Source organism: Periophthalmus magnuspinnatus, chromosome 16 (genome assembly GCF_009829125.3).
Source record: "Periophthalmus magnuspinnatus isolate fPerMag1 chromosome 16, fPerMag1.2.pri, whole genome shotgun sequence".
Classification (NCBI taxonomy): Eukaryota; Metazoa; Chordata; class Actinopteri; order Gobiiformes; family Gobiidae; genus Periophthalmus; species Periophthalmus magnuspinnatus.
The window spans coordinates 25,077,108-25,095,555 of NC_047141.1; the positions used below are offsets into that span (position 1 = coordinate 25,077,108).

Consider the following 18,448-nt stretch of genomic DNA (forward strand, 5'->3'; position numbering starts at 1 on the left):
GCTTCAACAGTATAATGAATTTCTCTCCAAACTCTTCACCCCCAATTAACTTTGCTCACGGAATGATCCAATAAAGCCAAATTCTATAAAGTACTAGTTTATTTTTGATTTACCTCTTCTTCTACATCTGTATTTAGTTGTTGTTTTTCAGGTGGACTAAATCTGCCACTACACTGTTCTTTTAAATTCCACATTGTTCCATCCATTATGACTCAGAGCGATGAGGGAAACAGCAGCCAGTACTCAAGTCATAGTAAATAATGAAGCAAATGCCTGAAGCTTGAACAGAACTCGCACTAAATACAGTTTTCTCTCTGCAGCCTGGACCTGTATTATAAACAGCTCACAGTTGTGTTGTATTTGAAATCAAGGACGCATAATTCGTTTGAAATACTGAGGAAGAGAGGCCAGCATTTGTACTCCTTTAGGGAAAAAACTCCACGTACAATTATGGATGACAAAAACAAATTTTAAATGCATTTGCAGTTGTAATAACCCATGCATTTTAAAACATCAGAATAAAAATGTTTCTTTATAAGTGTAATCTTATATAATATAACCGTGCAGGGTTTAGTTTAGTCTTTAGTTGAGGAAATGATGTACAGAGACATTAAGTTCATACAAATTTAGATGTTCTCCTCCAGATTATAGGTAAATAACTAGTTTCCATTTTATAGTACTAAATCACACTGAAAAACATGAACAATCCACAACTTCTGCTCCACTGACCCATACACACATCTAACACGCACATTATACAACCACAGCACAGCAGGGGCATAAAATTATTATCTTATCTGTCTTATAAAATACATAACCATTTTTGCCATTTTACCATTTCATCAGTCCATATAAAGACTACAGATTATTGCATGGTCTTACATGTTTTCAAAACCACACAATGTCAATAAAAATGGAAATAATATTCATAATAGATTCGTTCTCTCTGGCTGCTCCTGGCTCACCGTTTGGCCATGTTATATTGCAAACCAAACCATTGAACTTGTGGTTAATTCTTTGTTTATACTGAACACATTTGGTGTGACTAGGGCTTGTCCTGCTCTGGCCCGTGAGTGAAGGGGGAGTTTGTTTGGTGGGTGGAGAGACAGCTCGTCGATCACTTTGGCACTCCTGACAACCATTCAGGTCCAACTATCAAAGGGCTGTTCACTGAGGGGAGTCTGCTCTGGTTTAAGCTTATTTTAGCTGCATAATAAAAAAGAAAGAAAAATAACAAATCTCATATGTTTTTGAAATATTTGAATTGGAATATGTGGTGTCACTTGACAAGTTCAAGAACATTTTAAAAAGTAGTGACTGAAAAATATTTGTTTTTCTTGAGAGAAAGATAATGTAATATTTTGCGTATTTTAATATTTTTTTCTCTACTGTGTTGGCTGCCTCCTTGGCCAGGTCTCTCTTTTAAAAGATTCTGAATTTCAATCGGACTTCCTGGCTAAATAAAGATAAAATAAATTCAAAATATATGAAATACATCTGAAAAATATGGTTCATACAAGTTTCTATTTTTAGATTTTGAGCTTTGATCTCTTCCCAAACAGTGTAAACCCACCAGAGTATAAAGTCTATCTGTCGGAACACTTTAGTCTCCACTACTAACTCAGGCCAGAGGAGCTGCACTGACTTCACTGTTATATAACCACAGAGGCGCTTGCATCAATCAATTATTCATCCCCATCCCACAACACGAATCACGGCTTTGATTATGACAGACAGTCGACAAGGCAGCACAGCAGTAAACGGTGAAGAGGAATCACACGGCTGCCCGGTGTGTCTTTGGTGGTTTTATTGTGAGAGAGCCGAGGACCCTGTGGAGTGATTTTGAAGTCATCCAGTATACAGTAGATGTATTAGAGCATGTGAGGTCATGTGCGTGTGACAGTTCCATGCAAAAAGAGCAAGTAGTTTGTCAGAGATGGAGATAGTATTAATGCGTTTTTCAAATATGATGGTAGAAGGAGAGAATATTTTTGTTTGTTTGTTTATTTAAAAGATGAGAGGTGAGTAGTACACAAAAATTGTCATCTTGTAACGTTGAGTAGAAGTAAAAAGTAGAGACCCGTATAATTACTCTATAAGATTAATAAAGTATTTGGAGAACTTGAATAGTGAGTAACAGTTCATACATAAAACTAATTTCTAAGTTGATGAAATCGCATGGACAAAATAATAATGCACAGCTTCTGGTATTTCCAAAGAATATATCCTTATGAAGTACTCCTTAACCAGACTCATTTGGATTATGTCACTCAATCACTTTACTTTTTAATGCACCAGCAGATGCAGTCCTAGCGCCCTCTGCTGGCCACTTGTCAGAACAGATTACAACTAGCTCAGGATGGACACCTTAAAAAACTGCAAAAAGCATAATATAAAGTGATATTTCTGCACTTTGTTGGTCATTTTAACAGTCTTTTCACATTTGTCAGACATTTAAACCTGAACAAAGACATTTTTTTTTTTTACATTTTTGTTAGACTGCCAAAATATGACCCCATTTTGTTCAACTAAAAATACCAAAACATTTATAACCCAAGCCCATGCTATTATCTTTTGTATTCCTTCCAAAAGAGATGTGAATTATGAATTATGCACACTCAACAAATGGTTATTTCCTCTGTTTAATCCACATAAAATATAATGGTGTAAACACAACATTACTGTCCTGCTCTACATTGTTTAATTAAGGCTCATAATAAAATAATGAGATTGCTGTATAACAATATGCTCATAATAAAATAAATAACCATGGGGAGAACAAAGCTATTCTCTGATACATTACTATTGTGAGAACACATGAATATTTATACTTCTCACCATTACATCTGCCGGATTCTACTGTGCCCACGTCATTATGAAAAATAGATATAAAGCACCCAGCTCTTTTAATGACACATGTATCAGAGGAGGTTTGGATAAAAAATTTTCTCATAACGTTGTTTTATTACTTGCATATTTCACTTCACTATAGGTATTATCTTGTAAAATAAATAGATCCTACTTACTATAGTTTACCAAAGTAATAATAATAACAAAATCATTACATAAAAACTGGTTTAAAAATAGTGTGATGAAGTGGCAACAATTACAATTTTCCTACAATATATGACTACAAACATGTGCAGGACCTGATCATTTCTGCTCGAGTCTCACACACAAACAGAGTCATGTATCAAAGTGAATGACAGATAGGATCATGAGATCAAGGGAGGGGGAAAGAGAGGGGAAAAAAGAAAGTGAGAGGGAGTAAAAGAGAGAGAGAGAAAGAAATAAAGTGAGAGAGAGAATAGCGAGAGATAGTGAGAGAGGGAGGGACAGAAAAAGAATGAAGGAAATAGTAAGAGAAAGTGTGAGAGAGAAAGAAAGTGAGAGAGAGGAGTGTGAAAGAGAGTGAGAGAAAAAGAAAAAAAGAAAGTGAGAGAGTGAAAGTGCGAGAGCGAAGAGAGAGAGAGACAGAAAAAAGAAAGGAAAAAGTAAGAGAGAGAAAGAAAGAAAATGAGCGACAGAGAGAGTAAAAGAGAGGTGGCGCGAGATAGGCAAAGAGAGAGACAGAAAGTGAGAGGGTAAAAGAGAGAGAGAGACGAAGACAGAAAGTGAGAGAGAGAATAATGAGAGATAGAAAGAGAGGGACAGAAAAAGAAGGAAGGAAAAAGTAAGAGAAAGTGTGAGAGAGAAAGGAAGTGAGAGAGAGGAAAGAGAGATAGAGTGAGACAGACAGAGTGAGAAAAAAGAAAGTGAGAGAGGAGTGTGAAAGAGTGTGAAAGAAAAAGAAAGAAAATGAGAGAGAGTGTGGAAGTGAGAGAGCGAACAGAGCGAGAGAAAACAAAAAAAGGAAAAAGTAAGCGAGAGAAAGAGTGAGAGAGAGAGAAAGAAAGAAAGAACATGAGAGAGGAGAGCAAAAGAGTGAGAGAGAAAGAAAGTGAGTGAGTGAAGAGTGTGAAAGAGTGTGAGAGAAAAAGAAAGAAACAAAGTGAGAGAGAGGAGAGAAAAAGAGTGTGAGAGAAAAAGAAAGTGAGCGAGAGAGGAGAGAGAGAGAAAGAAAGGGAGAGATGAGATGAAAGCCATGAGTCTTCCTCCCTGCACAGAGCTCGCCCTGATATTAGCCCTGAAGAGAGCCAGCCCTGGGCAGACCCATGTTAAATTATAGATTAAGGCCCGGCTCTGGCTCTGGCACAGGGAGACAGTGTGGTACTGCTGCTGTTGCCTCACCTCTGCTGTTTTATTACAGCTCACATCAAACACTGAGCTCATTTCAAAGGGACACTGCAGTAAATATGTAAACAGTCAGTTTTGTAAAAATGCAACAATACAATATTTACTTACTTATTCCAAATGTCGTTATTTTACACCTGGGCTGGTGTTAACAAAAAAGGCAACATTTAATTTCCATGCCAAAAGCTTTTTATTCCCAAAACATAAAGCTCATTTTTGCTTTTTGAAACATTTTTATAGTCCATATATCTTATAAACAGCAAGAGAAATGCCAATTGTGCTTCTTCCATAATCATAACATCTGAAAAATTAAAGATTTGTAGTTTCAGTAAACATCTCTCACCAAAATAGATTTTTATATGCATATGCAGCAACAATTAAATCCTTAACTCACAAAATATATCTTCATGCAAGGCAAATCTCATATGGCTTTCAAGGCATTGCTGTCCAAACTCTACAATAAAATGACCCATGCATTTGAACAGTAAACAGACACAGCATGCTGCTGGAGCAAAGGAAAGATGGAAAACTATTTTGTACATATCAGATTTTAAAGGCTCCTACTCTGATTAACCACTGTGCTCATAAAATATGGACTTTAATTCTCCTGAGAAAACATTGTGCACCTTTGTAATGTTCTGTTACTCAAAGACTTGACAGTAAACAGTAAACACTCAAATGTGACGTTCAATGACCTCTTAAAACACATGTAATTTTGCATACTGGTCTTATTCCTGAGGGTTTACTGTAATACTTATATTTAAACTTATTAATACAACAAGTTGGTAAGAGAGATATGGCATTACAACAAGCAACAAATCACAAAATAATAAATATTAGTTTTACACTTACACATCATCATTTCTGTATATACAAAAAGTACATGCAAGAACAAAGTCTAAGTATTCATCAGTAAACATAATACATTTTCATGCAAAAGATTGAGACAAGACGTCCAGGAACAAAATACATTCACAGTGGCTGCTGATCACAGTGACTCCTGCAGTTTTAAAGGCAACAATGCATGTGTGTTTTTACAGCTCTCATTACAAAACGTGGCCGTCTTTGGTTTGAAGAGTTCATATAATCTTCCTAATCTGTGTTCAGTGTGTGTGTGTGCGTGTGTGTGTGTTTGTGTGTGTGTGTTTGTGTGTGTGCAACGGGGTGCGTGTGTATGTGTTTGTGTGTTGGGAAGGGGTTGTCAGAAGCGGATCATTGGATATATAAATTAATGTATTTGAGTAGATGTAACTTAGTACCACCTCTGGAAAGGACACACTCCACTCCTCAGTTGACACAATGGCACATGGGAGAAGCAAACCCCCCATATCTCTGTTCCTTATATCTGGACAGTTGAGGTTTGAATCAGGACTTGACAATATTTTTAGTCTCTTTGGCTTCAGTCGATATGGCATCTTTGCTGGTCAAGTCACTCTCACCTTTTTCTGTGATCTGATTGGACGTTGAGGCTCGGCGTGCTTCACGATAGGACGAACACAGCTCTTCCCACTTCTTTCTGTTGGAGTCAATCCCATCTACCATTGGCTGTAATTTCCTGTTTAGTTTCAGCAGTGCCTAGACACAGAGAGAATGTCATACTTAATTCATAATAAACAAATACTTTATTAAGAATGATTCAGGCTGTAGTACATGGTCACATTTACATAGTTAGTCATGTTAGTTAATTATATTGTTACCTGGTATAGTGGTTTACAGATCCCGTCTATCCATTCCAGCTGCAGCACAGGAAGTTCATCTTTGCGGTTGCGATCAAATATTGCCTGTAGAAAAAGAAAATGTAATTTGAGTTTGAACATGAATATCAGTATTGAAAGACAAGAATAAAAGTGAAGGTCTTTTACCGCAGGGGTCAACTTTAGCTCTGATCGCTCTCTATCACCTTGCTCAAAAAACTCACTCGTAACCAGTTCTGCAACCTGAAGAATACGTCAGAATTTCAATATTGAGAACAAAATGAGCATGCCTTATATTAGAAAGTGCTGTAACAGAACCAAAAAACCAAAAACAAATATATCTACAAGTAAACAGGACAAATAAAGAAGCATACTTAGCATCCATCAGTTGTCTCCTCTAGGATATTAAATCAGGCTCATAATAAATGGTGATTTAATTATGACAGGAAACTGCAGCCTATTACCGCATGCACAATAGAGAAGAAAGTCCTAAGGAAAGGACCAGAATCCTGTAGCCTTGACTAACAAACTCAAGTCTTTCAATGCCACACACATCATCACAACATGGACAGAGCAGTGGGAGAGTCAAACCTGTTTGGATACCTTCCACGGCCGAGTGACAGCGCCCAGGTCACATGCTGTCATCAACATAGATCTGCGCAGGACAGAAAACATACCTCCATATTCATGTAACACTTTATTGTAGGGTATACTAATTAATATCTAAATAACAGCTAATTTACATAGATGTACGTGGTAAAACATAAAAAGTATTGATAAGTAAACACTGCATTTCTTATGGTTCTAGCCCTAAAAACAACCTACTACCATAATTAGAAAAGTCTTTGTAAATAGTAATATTGAAATAAGGTTATGCAAAATATGGCAGAATAAATACTAATTAACAAAATAAACCACTTACAAGTATGTAGATTAGCAACTAGTTAGATGTTAATAAGTGCTCTAAAGTAAAATTTTACCTAACTTATATTTAAAAAAAAATCTTATATACCTCAGGACCTCTCTATGGCCCTCATCTGTCCAGCTGAAGTCACTAGAAAGCACATGTTCAAAAAACTTGGTCCTGCGTCTGCAAAATCAGACAAAGATCCACTAATGTTTTTCATGAATGACATTTGAGAAGTCAATGTGGACATATTCAGTATTCAGGAATAACTATGACAACCAACTAATATCATATTATAGTTGACAATGGTACAAATGATTTTTCTGAAAGCTGTATGTTCAACTCATACTCAAAGTGAAGCGTGAGGTCAGTGGAGAGAATAGCCTGCTTCAATAGTTGCATCATGTTGCTGTATTCTTTAGAGCAGAGGTTTGCAAAGATATTGTGACCCTGAAAAAAATACAATACAGTGAATTAATTCGCTAGTGGAAACAGTGCCCAGATAACTATATGAAGCTGTGCATTGGTAAACCATTCTTCACTGTCAAATACGATGCCTATTAGCATGTTAATTAGCTTTGGCCTCTGTCCTTTGGTAATAGAAATCAATGTAGAGAACAGGTCTGAATGATCAAACTAAACTGGGTTTAAACTGGACAGAATAGTCAACTGTGCCCGATAGTTGCATTGACTACAGCACTGCCCACTCACATGAAATCATTGAACCCAACAGCTGTGGCTCTTGTTCAAACTGCTGTTGTGTCCTTGGGCAAGGCACATCATCAGTTTGCCTATTTGTGAATGTAGTGTGTGAGTAATGGGTGGTGGTCAAAGGGGTCAGTGATGTAGATTGGCAGCCTCAGTCTACTATAAGGCAGGTGTAGCTACAATAGTTACGTACCACTACCAAATGTAGAATGAACAAATAATGAACATAACTATAAAACGACTTTGAGTGTCTGGAATAACATTATAAGACTAATGTAAGACTAATATAAGACTAATGCTCTTAAAAATCTGCATTAAAATGAACAGTGTGTACCTCACTTTGTAGTATCATAACAGCATGGTTAAAGTGGTGATGCTCTAAAGTGGCAGAGGTTCCATACAACAGAGCCAAAGCAGAGCCGGTCCTGCAAACAAAAACACACAACCCTCTGAATACTGAATAATATAGGCAGCTTTTATTTTACACAAACATACATCACACACATCACACACATACACACACACAAATGTTGAGTTTCACTTTCTATGCTTTTTAGGGACATTACATTGACGTACGTTCATTTCCTGGAGGCCTTTCCTTAACCATAGTCACTAATACTAACCTAAAACTCAAATCATACCATATTTCAAACCCATGTCTGAGACCATGCTGTTGATCTAATAATACAAGATTTACGGCATAAGGAGCTGATTTTTGTCTGCATTAAGGAGACAAGTAAATGAATTAATCAGTATGTATACAGATTTTATTTCAAACAATGTTATAAAGAGTGGTGTAACGTAACAAAGTATAAGTAGCAAAGTGCAAATTTTAGCTATCTGTACTTTACTTGAGTATGTTTTTTAGTTGAAACCTTTTTGCTTTTACTTCACTACATTTGGAAACAGGTATCTATACTTTTTACTCCGCTACATTTTTGAACAAGACTGAAAAGTAAAAGTATTTTGATTACTGAGGGGTTGTAAAATTCTGCACAAATCTTTATGAAAAGCATTATATTTGAAGCTTTATTAGCTCTCAAAATCTGTGTGAAATACATTTACTTTCTCTCTTAACAGATAATTTAAAACTTTTACCTAAATAGATTTTTCCACATGATACTGTACTTTTACTTTTACTAGAATATTATTTTCCTGCGGTATCTGTACTTTTACTTGAGTAACAAAACCGAGTACTTCTTCCACCACTGCCGGGTTCAAACCAGGTCAAAGTGAAGTCAATCCTATAACGAGCTGTATAAATAATGGCTTGACTTTACAGTGTATTTTGGCTTGTATTTCCGAGCATATCTGGCTTAGTGCAATGAGAGAAATTACTTGGCTTGAAATGCATTGTTTGTGCCTCTGTGGTCCAAATCATGACACAAACATCCGACCATTAGTGCCAGGATTTCTGCTTCAGTCAAGACGTCCTGGAAACTGGCTGTCTGTGGAGGGGTATTAAAATAGTCATTAGTCATAATACACTTAACAATAAAACCAAATGTAATCCTCCATTAATTATTTATTTACAAAAGCAACACGAGCTTTAATTAAGGTTGGACTCGTTATAATTCTATGGATTTACTAAAGTGAGCGTAGTTGGAGAAGGATCAAAGTGAATGACACTGGCAGCTGTTGAGAGAGTCCCTAGCCCCTATAGCGTACCGTACAGTACAGCTGTCATATCTGGGGCTGTTTAAGGAAGTCAGATTGTGTCCTTAGTAATTATTTCTGCTCACATATGAACAGGAAATGTAAAATGTTTTTTCTCCAGTCTTACCGTGATCATAAGGAACATGCACTGGGACACGTTGAAAGCATGTCTCCAGTTGTGATAGGCCACTGTGCGGTAGTTCTTTCTCACAGTCAAAAGCCAGCGGCACAAAACCTTTAAAAAAGTGACATACATAACAAAATCTGTAAATGTTAAAGATGAAATATGCAACTTTTCTCATGAGAGGGTCCAATACCTGCTTTTCTTCATGGAGATCTTATTGCTCTGTCTGTAATGTTCTACAGTATGGCATTCAGTAAAAAAAACCTGACCTGTAACTTGGCTTGGTGGCATTTCCATGGAAATAGAAATGTTTAATGCTATAATGTCAAACTTCATCAAAGCAAAGTAATAGCATCTCCATTAAAACAAGCAGGTGGTGAACCCTCCATTAGAAAAGTTACATTGTGCACATAGATATCATTTAGTTAAGTTTAGTACAGAAAGATGAACTAACAGAACGAGAAATATTTTAAATTAGGGAGTTTTCCAGTGCTTTGCATCTGAACAAATTTGAGTTCTCTATTTATCTTTTGTAGTGCTACTTGGTGTATTCTTATTTCCATATACTGCTGTACTTAACAAAGTTGTGCAACAATGTGATTTCCCCTTTGAGGAACAATTAAAGAGATAAGGTTTTCTTGTCTTATTTGAAATGCTGAGCACTAACCAATCTGCCACATTACTGTTCCTCAGATTTCTCACCTCATAATCTATTTTAAACTTCTGAACGACTCCGAGTTCCAGAAACATCCGTAGTGAGGCTGTAATCATGGCGTCGTTGTCCAAAGAGAAATCGTTGAAGTGAAACTCGTCGATGCCCAGCTCACTGCTCAGGGGGATCTTAGCTGCCTTCAGGGAGAGAGGACACGACTGACAATCACTGCACAGCTCATAGAGAGGACAAATATCTCATGGTTTAATAAACAGCTCTTATAACTGTTTAAGTTAGCATGAACATGTGAAACAACATAATGAAAAAATTGAAACCACCTAATGAAAAAATCTTGTGAAAATAGCAACTTTTCTAGTAAATGGAGCTCAGAAGTGACCACCTACCCCGTGGTTCCAGAAGTAAATTTTCCATTAATTTTTCTCATGGACTTTCCAAAAAATACAAATGTTAAAAGTTTGAAAGCTTACTCAAGACTAATCAGCTAGTATGTGGTTACTACAAAACCACAAGACCAATTTTGCATTTTAAACATACTTTAAAACAACAGCCTTATGGATATCATTTACTACATAGATGGTTAGCCTACACAATGCTTTTGGAATTTTTAGAAAAGTCTATGTCAAAAATGAATGGAAAATTTACTTCCGAAACCAGAGCAGACCTTGAAGTAGGCAGGACTGTTGAGTTCCATATGGGCAAAGGTAACTAAGTAAAAACGCAAAACATTTAAGTAATTAATCAAGCCAAGAGCTAAACTAACTAAGAATATAACGAATCCCCTTGAACAAAAGGCTAAATAAAAGTTCACTGAAATGCACGCTATGTAACCTTTCTGGTTTGGGCCCACCACCTTTTTGACTCTATGAAAATGACATTACTTTGGCTAGAATGTTCCATATGTGTAGTTACGTCATCACTGATGTTTAAAGCCATACGCTGGGACTTTCTAGGCAAAGCAATAACTTCTAAAAGGAAGTAAGCAGATGGCAAGCCCTACAGCAGAAAAGTTGCATAGTGTATAAGTATAAAAAGAGTCAAAAAAGCTAAAAGGTACCAAAATAGCACCAAAATATCACAGCGGAGTATCTTACCAGTTATGTTTCTGAATAATGAAAAGGAAATTGCCTTAGGAATTGACCATTTCAAACTAAATATTCCATCTTTTGAATGGTGAGAAGTTTTCAAAATGTTGCCTGTAACGGAAAGCTGAAACCCTTGAAGTAACTTTTCTTTACCTTGAGTCTGTCCACTTCTACCTTGGAGCAAGTTGCATGATAAGACAACATCTGAAAACACACACAAACATGTACTCAGTGACACACAAAATAATCAGAGCATAGTACAATTACTGCCCATTAAATATACAGCTAAATTAAAGCAAGTACATTGGAAACTAATTTGTTGTAACAGTTTGATTTCACCACAATAGGAGATTGTGAGCAGAGCAGTGGCATTGACAGAGAAAAGTGTTGTCTTTAATGTGCTCTGAGCAGGCTGGCACTCTTCGTCATTATGAATTATTAAAAATGTGTGAAATATTTATTCTACCGGAGCAGAAACATGTTTACTGGGGATAAAGTGAGTGTTCAAGTTTGATAGTGAGCGGGCAGTGAAGCCGAAACACAAATTAATGAGCTTTATGTTAAAAAACAAAGTTAATTAATTAAAATCAGTTATTAAGTAATTAGCATACTGAGCTTTTGTGCTTACATCTAATGCTACAGACTGTTTGGCCCACGTCTTCTTCACTTGGTTGTACATCATTGTGTTATTGATCCCAAGCCCACAAAATATAACAAATGCCTGTGTACAGAGAAAGATAAAAGGAAGAATATTAAGTGAAAGAAAATGTGTTTTGTGTTCTGAATAGACTGAAAGAATCTGACCTCAAATAGCCTCTGGTCTGCATCATTGAAAGTCTTCCTGTCTAAGCGATTGAGGATCTGTGCAACTCCTTCAGTCACATGTGGACAGGGTTATAAAAATACAGCGTTTTCAGACAGAGTGAATTATATGTTTTGAACTAACTTACCAATGATCTGATGAGTGCGATTCCAGATGGGAACACACAGCACGGAACGGATGTGAAAGCCAGAGGCCTGGTCTGCCTGAGTGGAGGGGCAAAAGTCAGTGTTAAGCTCTTGGTTCAATGTACTATGCATTTCAGTTGTATTATACTAATAATATAACAACTAATGATTATTTAAAAAAAATGAAATCATGAAACATGTACTTCATTAATAGAATCAAAAAAGAAACATTTGAAATAAGTTGAAAAGTTATTGCTTAAAGCTACCTATTGAAACTGACAAATGAGAAAACAAAAATCTGTTTAAACTTGTTTTAAGGGCAAGTACCTCAGCGTCAAAGCGTGGGTCCTGACACACATCGCTGATGTTCACAGGCAGTCCCGTGGAGGCCACCAGCTCAGCAATACTGTTATTGATCAGCCAATCAGAGCAGGAGAGTTTCTCCATGCTGATGTGGGAAGTGGCACCGACAGGACAGGATATCAATTGTCAATTCAAAATGTCAAATGGGCAACTAAAAGAGCAAATGTATAATGTCATATGATTTGCATTGAAGGAATTACCTGATATCACGATCGATATTGCACAATGGTGACATGAGCTCAAAGGTTTTTGAAAACTTCACAACCTGCAATTAAATATAAAATATATTTTGTGTCTAATATTGAATGTTGAATTGTTACTTGTAGAATAATGAACTCAAGGTAAAAGTCTCACAGGTGAGTCTATGTCCTCCAGGAGCAGCACTGAGCAGCGCTCACACTGCAGCAGAGTCAGAGCTCGCTGCATAATCTTCCTCACGATTTTCTCCAAATCTGTCTGCTCCTCAAACAGGTCATTGACCACCTCCAGCAGAGCCTGTGGCACAGAGGGCATAACCACTGTGCCGTAATACAGACATGGGACTGAACTGTGACAGCTAATGCATTCACTTACCCTGCTGCGCTCGTACTCCTTACGTGACTCAGAGAACAGTTTGGCATTTGAAATGGAAATACCACAAAAAGGCAAATACATCTGCAGCACCTAGGAACACAATAAGGAAACGTTGTCAATACATTAAGAAAAAAACTTTTTATGGGTAAAGACAAATGGCATAGCCAGAAGTTTCAACATAATTTTCTTCTGCCACCTTGTGGACATCTGGTCTCACCCCAAACACAGGGGTCAGAAAAAGGGAATGTGTTTCTACAAACTTTAAAGCACCACTGAATAGCTTTAAATGTTCCATTTTATTTTACAAAATCTTTCATAGTTTTTAAATTGACTGAAGACATTATACCTCAGTAATGGTGTATATCACAACAAAAGGATATCATTACTTGACAAGAAGAGTATTGCATTCAAATAAATTTGCAAATCATGATAAATGGGTCATCATAAATATACAATTTCAGTTCTAAGCCACAGAAAAAAAGAAACAATGTATTCTCATTACTTTTACCCTAATGATCAATGAACATAACATTTTATTAAATGACATTGTCTTCTCTGTGGACTATAGCAGGCCTTTAGAGAAGTATTTCCTTCCTGTATCTGTATTCCTGTAACCCTTTTGTGGCTGTGTCAAATGGTGCTGGAGTAATATCCTAAGCATTAGGATGCACATGTACTGTATTGTGAGGATGATATTGAACAATCCAATATTATATACTGACTATTGTTGTATCCCTAGTGTGTAGTTGTTATATTAAATTGCACAAATGGACATGTTTACAGTGAACTGGGTTAGCTCGACATCGTCTCTTCTTCTGTAGAGTGCTGCTTCCTGAGGGAGCACTTTGCCTTTTCCTACACCCATTAAAATGATTCAAAGTACAAACTACAATTGTATTGCCAGCTTCTCTGGACTTTGGACTGCACTTGTGCATGGGGAAAAGTGAGTCCAATTTCAAGCCTGGTCTGTGAATGTGCCGAATGATTAAATATGCAACAATAATATTGAACACAAGCAATAAAGTGCAGCCTGTATGTGATATGAGGATAGTGAAACTCACCTTTTCATCATCCTCTGTGAAGGGGGTTCCAATGGGGTTTTTGTTGATGGCCTGGACCACCCCAATGACTTCTCCATCACTGTTACAAATAGCCATGCAGAGGATAGACTGGGTTTTGTAGCCTGTCAACTTATCGATCTCATCACTGAAGCGGTGGTCCTGCAGAAGTATCATTGTAGGTTTAATTTACGCACTAGACTTTTAAACAGATTTTACTGATCCACTTTTCCCCTGTAGCTCAACTATACAATGCAGCACTCCTGAAAGTAAATAGAACATAAATAAAAAATAATAATAAAAATGAGTAGATGAGAAAACATATATAATATAATAATAGTTGAATATTAATATACTTGTAATCCTTAATATGATCAGAATTGTATTTGTAACTATAATCGTTAACTGAACTATACAGAATCTAAAACACATGCCTTTTATAGACCTTTTTTTTTTTTTTTTTTAACAAAGACAGCTGCATATTTAAATGAAAATGTCAAATTTGTGATTTTCATTGATTTATTTGTAAAAATGTAGAAACTTTCAGCCACCATATTTCAACCTTATAAATAATTGTTGACTTTGTTTGTGTTTGTTATAGTTTGTTTACATTTTATGAATTGTGTGTGATTAGTTTTTCTGCATGGTTGTTTTTGGTTGTCAAATTGCGAATATGATCCTTTAAAAAAAGAGTATAAAAAATAAGTAAAATCTAAAATAATCGCTCTCTAGTTAACCACAAATATAGATACAAGTATTTCATAGTTTAAACGGGCAGGTGCTGGTGCATAGATCTGCTGTATATGTGTGTTTTTAACTATATAAACTGCTCACTGTAAACCCCATTGCTGACACACATCCCAGTGCTATAGCAGACCTCGGGGAACAGCAGCATCATGTTTCCTCCTCAGCAGCCCAGAGCCACGAGATAATGATGTACAGTGCAGTGTATAAGAGGAAATATACGTAGCTGGTAGGGAGCAGGATTATAATAATTGCTTTCTTCTTTAACCTCATTGGGAGATGTTAGTTGGGGCATGTGATTTATTTACAGACCTTTGGAAGTTGTTCATTAAAGAGTTTGATACTGGCCAATGGAAATAACTTGTTTTTTCTTGTCAGAGCATTGTCTGAATTAAAATGTATACACCAATACAAAAAATTGTTGACCCAACTCTTTGCACTTGGTGGTAAGCTGCTTCAGTCAAGCTGCCCTGGGGCTAAGTAATAGAATTGTGGTTGCTAATCTGCGCCAGTAACCTCTCTCACACTCATCAACAATGATCTCTAACTCATTTAGACACAGCCAAGGTGGATGTGCCCAAAGAAACAGCAGCTGTACAGCATTCAGTAATGGTCTGGTGGTCAGTAATGGAACATATATTCCAGACAAAAATTATAAACTAGATCATATAGTCATTAATACTAGAACCTTAACTTACTTAACTTCAAATGTACTTTTGCAAAACCACGAATACCTCATTTACCTCATACGCGTTTGGGATGTTCACTGTTTCTCCATGTTCTGCTACGTATCCAATTATACCCTTGCCCCATGCCACCTGCACCTCGCTGGAGTCCAAAGTACTCGATGATGGCCGTACGGTGGTCCCAGAATGGACGTCAAAAAACTTGGACACCAGCGTCCTCTTGTGCGGGGGTCCTTCGACCAGAAAGAGCGAGCATCGGTCAGCGTCCACGAGGATACAAACGTTGATGAGGATTTTGTAGCTGAGATTTGTCAGGTCCAGGTCGTTGGAGATGTCTTTCACGAGCTCCAAGAAGAACTCCCGCTCGTTGGTCTCCTTCAGTCTATATTTGTAGTCTATAGCGCTGGATGCGTACTGGGGCACGTTGACCCTGGACTCCAGCAGCGCGCTTAGGATGTGCGCTGTGGTCGGAGGCAAGGAGCTGGCTTTGCGAAGAAGCGCGCGGCGCCTCATACTTGACTGTGACTCGTGCTCGCTCAGGCTCACGTGCTCGTCGTAGGTCCGGTGCGCGGTTGTAGCTTTGGAGCGAGCAAAGTTTCTCCGCAGCTCCATGTGGGACGACCTGCGCCGTAGCCCGTCCGGGTTGGTGGACCACAGCGGGTCTCGGAGAGGACCGCGTTTGTCATCGGCTGAGGACGTTTTGGTGGACTGTGGGTGCTCCTTCAGCCAGCGGCTCACCTGTTCGCATTTTGCTTTACGCACCAAATACTCCTCAAACAGATCCGGGTGCATGTCCAGAAACGCCTCGATGTCGGAAAAGTCAAACGTTGTCATAGTGAAAGTAGCAGTTTCATCGAATAAAAATAAGAAAAAAATATTTTATTTAACGATATCCTCAAAGCATGTGCCTGTCCATCCTTCTCTGTGGCTGTTCCACTGGCCTTTGCCTGAGCGCGTTTGCAAAGACGGGCTTTATTGAGAGCGTAGTGATGACGCTACAGCTGTCAGTCAAGGCGATATTGAACTGCGTCTCCTGGGCTTTAACTGAGTACTATAGAGAGAGAGAGGTGTGGAAAACACAGCGCCTATATCACCGAGAAAGAGAAGCGTGCAGAACAGCGGGGCAGGCTGTGCACTTTCTCTCTTTATTCTGTGCCACCAGAGACACTCAGTGCAAGGCTCCAATCAAAGGCGAATACATAAGTGAACCTCACATTTACATTGAAAGCGAGCTGCAGCATCCGTATGGATTCATGAATGCACTTTACTGTGCAACTTGTGGAAGCCATAACTTCTACAAGCCATTACTCATTATTTCACAAACAACATATTTAATATATGCTGAAATAAAGTGTGTATGGAACTAACACCTGTGCAGTTTTAGCCTTTGTCTGTACTGAATAAAATAAGAAAAAAATAGGTTAGCAAATCATGGTTCAGAAAATAAAGTAAAGTTTTAGCACACATCAGCTCCAATATCCTTCTATAAGGATTGCTATGATTATAGTGGCCACAGTCTTTGTTCCACACAAGTGCAAACAAGCCTCCTTTGTCAGTTGTCATACATTACTCTGAATGTATGGCCTTGAAGTTGTAAAGTTACAATGCCTCCCCCACCTCCTCCTCCTTCCTCCCTTGCACACACCCACACACTACACTGGCTCCACAACTCAATGGTGAAGTAAATTAAATATTTTCACCACCACATCCTTTGAGGTGGTTCAAAGGTTCATATTTTTTTTGGCTTCTTTCATTCACCACTCACATTCTGCAAAAAGGAAAGGCAACAAAAAATGTCATGACATGTTTTTGACTGTTTACAATATACACATCAGACACACTTTTACTACTTATTACTAATACAGAGGTACATCTGACAAAAAGGTTTACGCATCTCAGCTACTACTATTGCTAACGGGCAATGCTAGACCCTTTTTCTATTCTACTGGTGTGTGGACTGAAATCACAAATTCTCCTGTTCCCATGAGCTCCTTCAGGTAATCTCCGCCATATACAGCAATGTGCACTATGAATTTTAAAAGGAAATATATTGCAAACTGTTTCGTTTATACTGCCAGTAAATTAGTTTCCCCAATGTCTTCCACTATTTATTTATAGCGAAGCACAGTTTAAGATCCTCCTGGGGTTAGGAATCAACGTGTATCTGCACAATAACTTAATATTAGGGAAATCACTGCAGGCTGTAGCACATTTATAATGCAGCAGCAGGAAATGTAATCCGAACGGCAGCTGCTCCACTGGGGCATGGCTCGGTAATTGGTTACTGGACTTAGCTTAGGCTGCCTGATAGAAGTTAGCTGTTTTGCTGAGACTATGAACATAGTCTCTTAGGGATCCCAATTAAAGAGCAGAATGCACAATATCAGCCAAGTGAATGCCAAGAAACAAGGGAGGGCCAGCGGTGTAGAAGTAGTCCATGTCAAGTCTGATGAGAAACAGCTGTATGCAGTGAATTTCTGTTCTCACTGAAAAATGCTCATCAAAGCACTGTTACATAATATGACAGTTTAGTTTGATGATGAGTTAATATAAACTACATAAAAACCTCACACATTCTTTAAAAATATAGAAAAATCCTTGACCATAGATTCAGCACCACGGACAGCGCCTGCTTCAATTATGCCTTTTAGTGATGTTTTATTAAGGTTAAGGTACAATTTATTGTCGTCAAAAGAAAATCTCCATAGGAACATCTACAGATCTTGAGCTATGCTTGGTTCTTCAATTCAATTCAATTTTATTTATATAACACATTTAAAAACAACTTTAGCTGCCCAAAGTGTTTCACAGAAAAAGTGAAAAAAATAAAATAAAATAAATAAATAAACAAATAGACAAATAATATGATACTTAGGCAAATAATAATAAAACATCAAGATAACTGGGTAGCTAGTATTAAATGCCAGGAAGAAGATGTTTCAGTCTAGTCTTAAACTGCATTAAAGACTGCAAGGATCTGACAGGCAGAGGAAGGCTGT

At 37.6% G+C, this 18,448-nt stretch overlaps 1 protein-coding gene across 1 annotated transcript; it reads right to left on the reverse strand.

Annotated features, from left to right (window-relative positions):
* Positions 1 to 4,407: 4,407 nt before the first annotated feature.
* Positions 4,408 to 16,283, reverse strand: pde11al (phosphodiesterase 11a, like). The gene is made up of 20 exons (XM_055227720.1): positions 15,507 to 16,283; positions 14,023 to 14,181; positions 12,962 to 13,051; positions 12,743 to 12,883; positions 12,589 to 12,653; positions 12,353 to 12,473; positions 12,028 to 12,103; positions 11,882 to 11,949; positions 11,706 to 11,798; positions 11,231 to 11,281; positions 10,025 to 10,171; positions 9,326 to 9,433; positions 8,881 to 8,990; positions 7,877 to 7,967; positions 7,184 to 7,284; positions 6,940 to 7,017; positions 6,519 to 6,582; positions 6,096 to 6,170; positions 5,931 to 6,014; positions 4,408 to 5,808 (listed from the first exon to the last, which is right to left on the reverse strand). Exons 1-20 carry the CDS (start codon positions 16,281 to 16,283, stop codon positions 5,599 to 5,601), a joined length of 2,709 nt encoding a protein of 902 aa, XP_055083695.1. The 3' UTR covers positions 4,408 to 5,598.
* Between the last annotated feature and the right edge of the window lie 2,165 nt (positions 16,284 to 18,448).

Bases quoted from the DNA above. Each gene is read 5' to 3' on its own strand.
- pde11al (XM_055227720.1), bottom strand. From the start codon at position 16,283: ATGACAACGTTTGACTTTTCCGACATCGAGGCGTTTCTGGACATGCAC. The intron at 13,052-14,022 runs GTGAGTTTCACT...TTGTGTTCCTAG, and splicing joins TCACAGAGGATGATGAAAAG to GTGCTGCAGATGTATTTGCC. The intron at 12,104-12,352 runs GTACTTGCCCTT...CCCTCCACTCAG, and splicing joins ACCCACGCTTTGACGCTGAG to GCAGACCAGGCCTCTGGCTT.